The sequence below is a fragment of the Plectropomus leopardus genome, unplaced genomic scaffold, assembly GCF_008729295.1.
Source record: "Plectropomus leopardus isolate mb unplaced genomic scaffold, YSFRI_Pleo_2.0 unplaced_scaffold94243, whole genome shotgun sequence".
Taxonomy (NCBI): domain Eukaryota; kingdom Metazoa; phylum Chordata; class Actinopteri; order Perciformes; family Serranidae; genus Plectropomus; species Plectropomus leopardus.
In genome coordinates this window covers 1-739 of record NW_024703943.1, presented here as the reverse complement: position 1 = coordinate 739, position 739 = coordinate 1, and the positions used below count along the sequence as shown (strand labels likewise).

At 45.6% G+C, this 739-nt stretch overlaps 1 protein-coding gene across 1 annotated transcript; it reads left to right on the top strand.

The window, feature by feature from the left end:
* Positions 1–11: 11 nt before the first annotated feature.
* On the top strand, positions 12–731 carry LOC121940801 (keratin, type I cytoskeletal 13-like; the record flags this gene model as incomplete). Its single annotated transcript, XM_042483490.1, has 2 exons — positions 12–149; positions 517–731. Coding segments are annotated over 2 exons (353 nt in total), but the record flags the coding sequence as incomplete, so codon positions are not given.
* Between the last annotated feature and the right edge of the window lie 8 nt (positions 732–739).

Below are 739 nucleotides of genomic sequence, written 5' to 3'. Positions count from 1 at the left end.
TCATTAGTTCCTGTGCTCCACAGACAGCTGACCTGAACAAAGATGTAGCTTTGAGCACTGAGACCCTGCAGACGTCCAGGACTGAGATCGGAGAGGTCCGAAGAACTCTTCAGACTTTGGAGATCAAACTGCAGGCTCAGATCAGCAAGGTGAGAAAACACTAAATCAATTAACTTCAACAAGTCATCAATTAAATTTGTTCTGTTTGTTCTGTTCCGGATTATCATGTAAATTTTTAACCTTTCAAGGAACTTTTTCTTGTGCTCATCAATCACGCCCTACTTTTTGCTAGGAAAAGACAAAGAAAAACAGTTTAGAAGCTACTCAGCTTCATTCGCATCACTATGGTAAAAGATCATGTCCAACTACTAAAAGAACCCCCTTTTTCTATTCATTAAAGAAGGATAGCCATTAAATATGAAGTAACACTGGCTAGAAGGGGGCTTTAAAGGATTATCTTACTGTAAAGTCAAACTGACAGCTGACTTGATCTTCTTGCATCTTCCTCCTGAACAGAAAGGAGCTCTGGAGGCCAGTCTGGCTGAGACCAGGAGCCGCTACGCCAACATGCTGGCAGGTTACCAGAGGCAGGTGGAGGCTCTGGAGGAGCAGCTGGCCCAGCTGAGGGCCGACCTGGAGAACCAGAAGATCATGTACGCCGAACTGCTGGACATCAAGACCAGACTGGAGCTGGAGATTGCAGAGTACAGGAGGCTGCTGGACGGAGGAATGTGAGTAG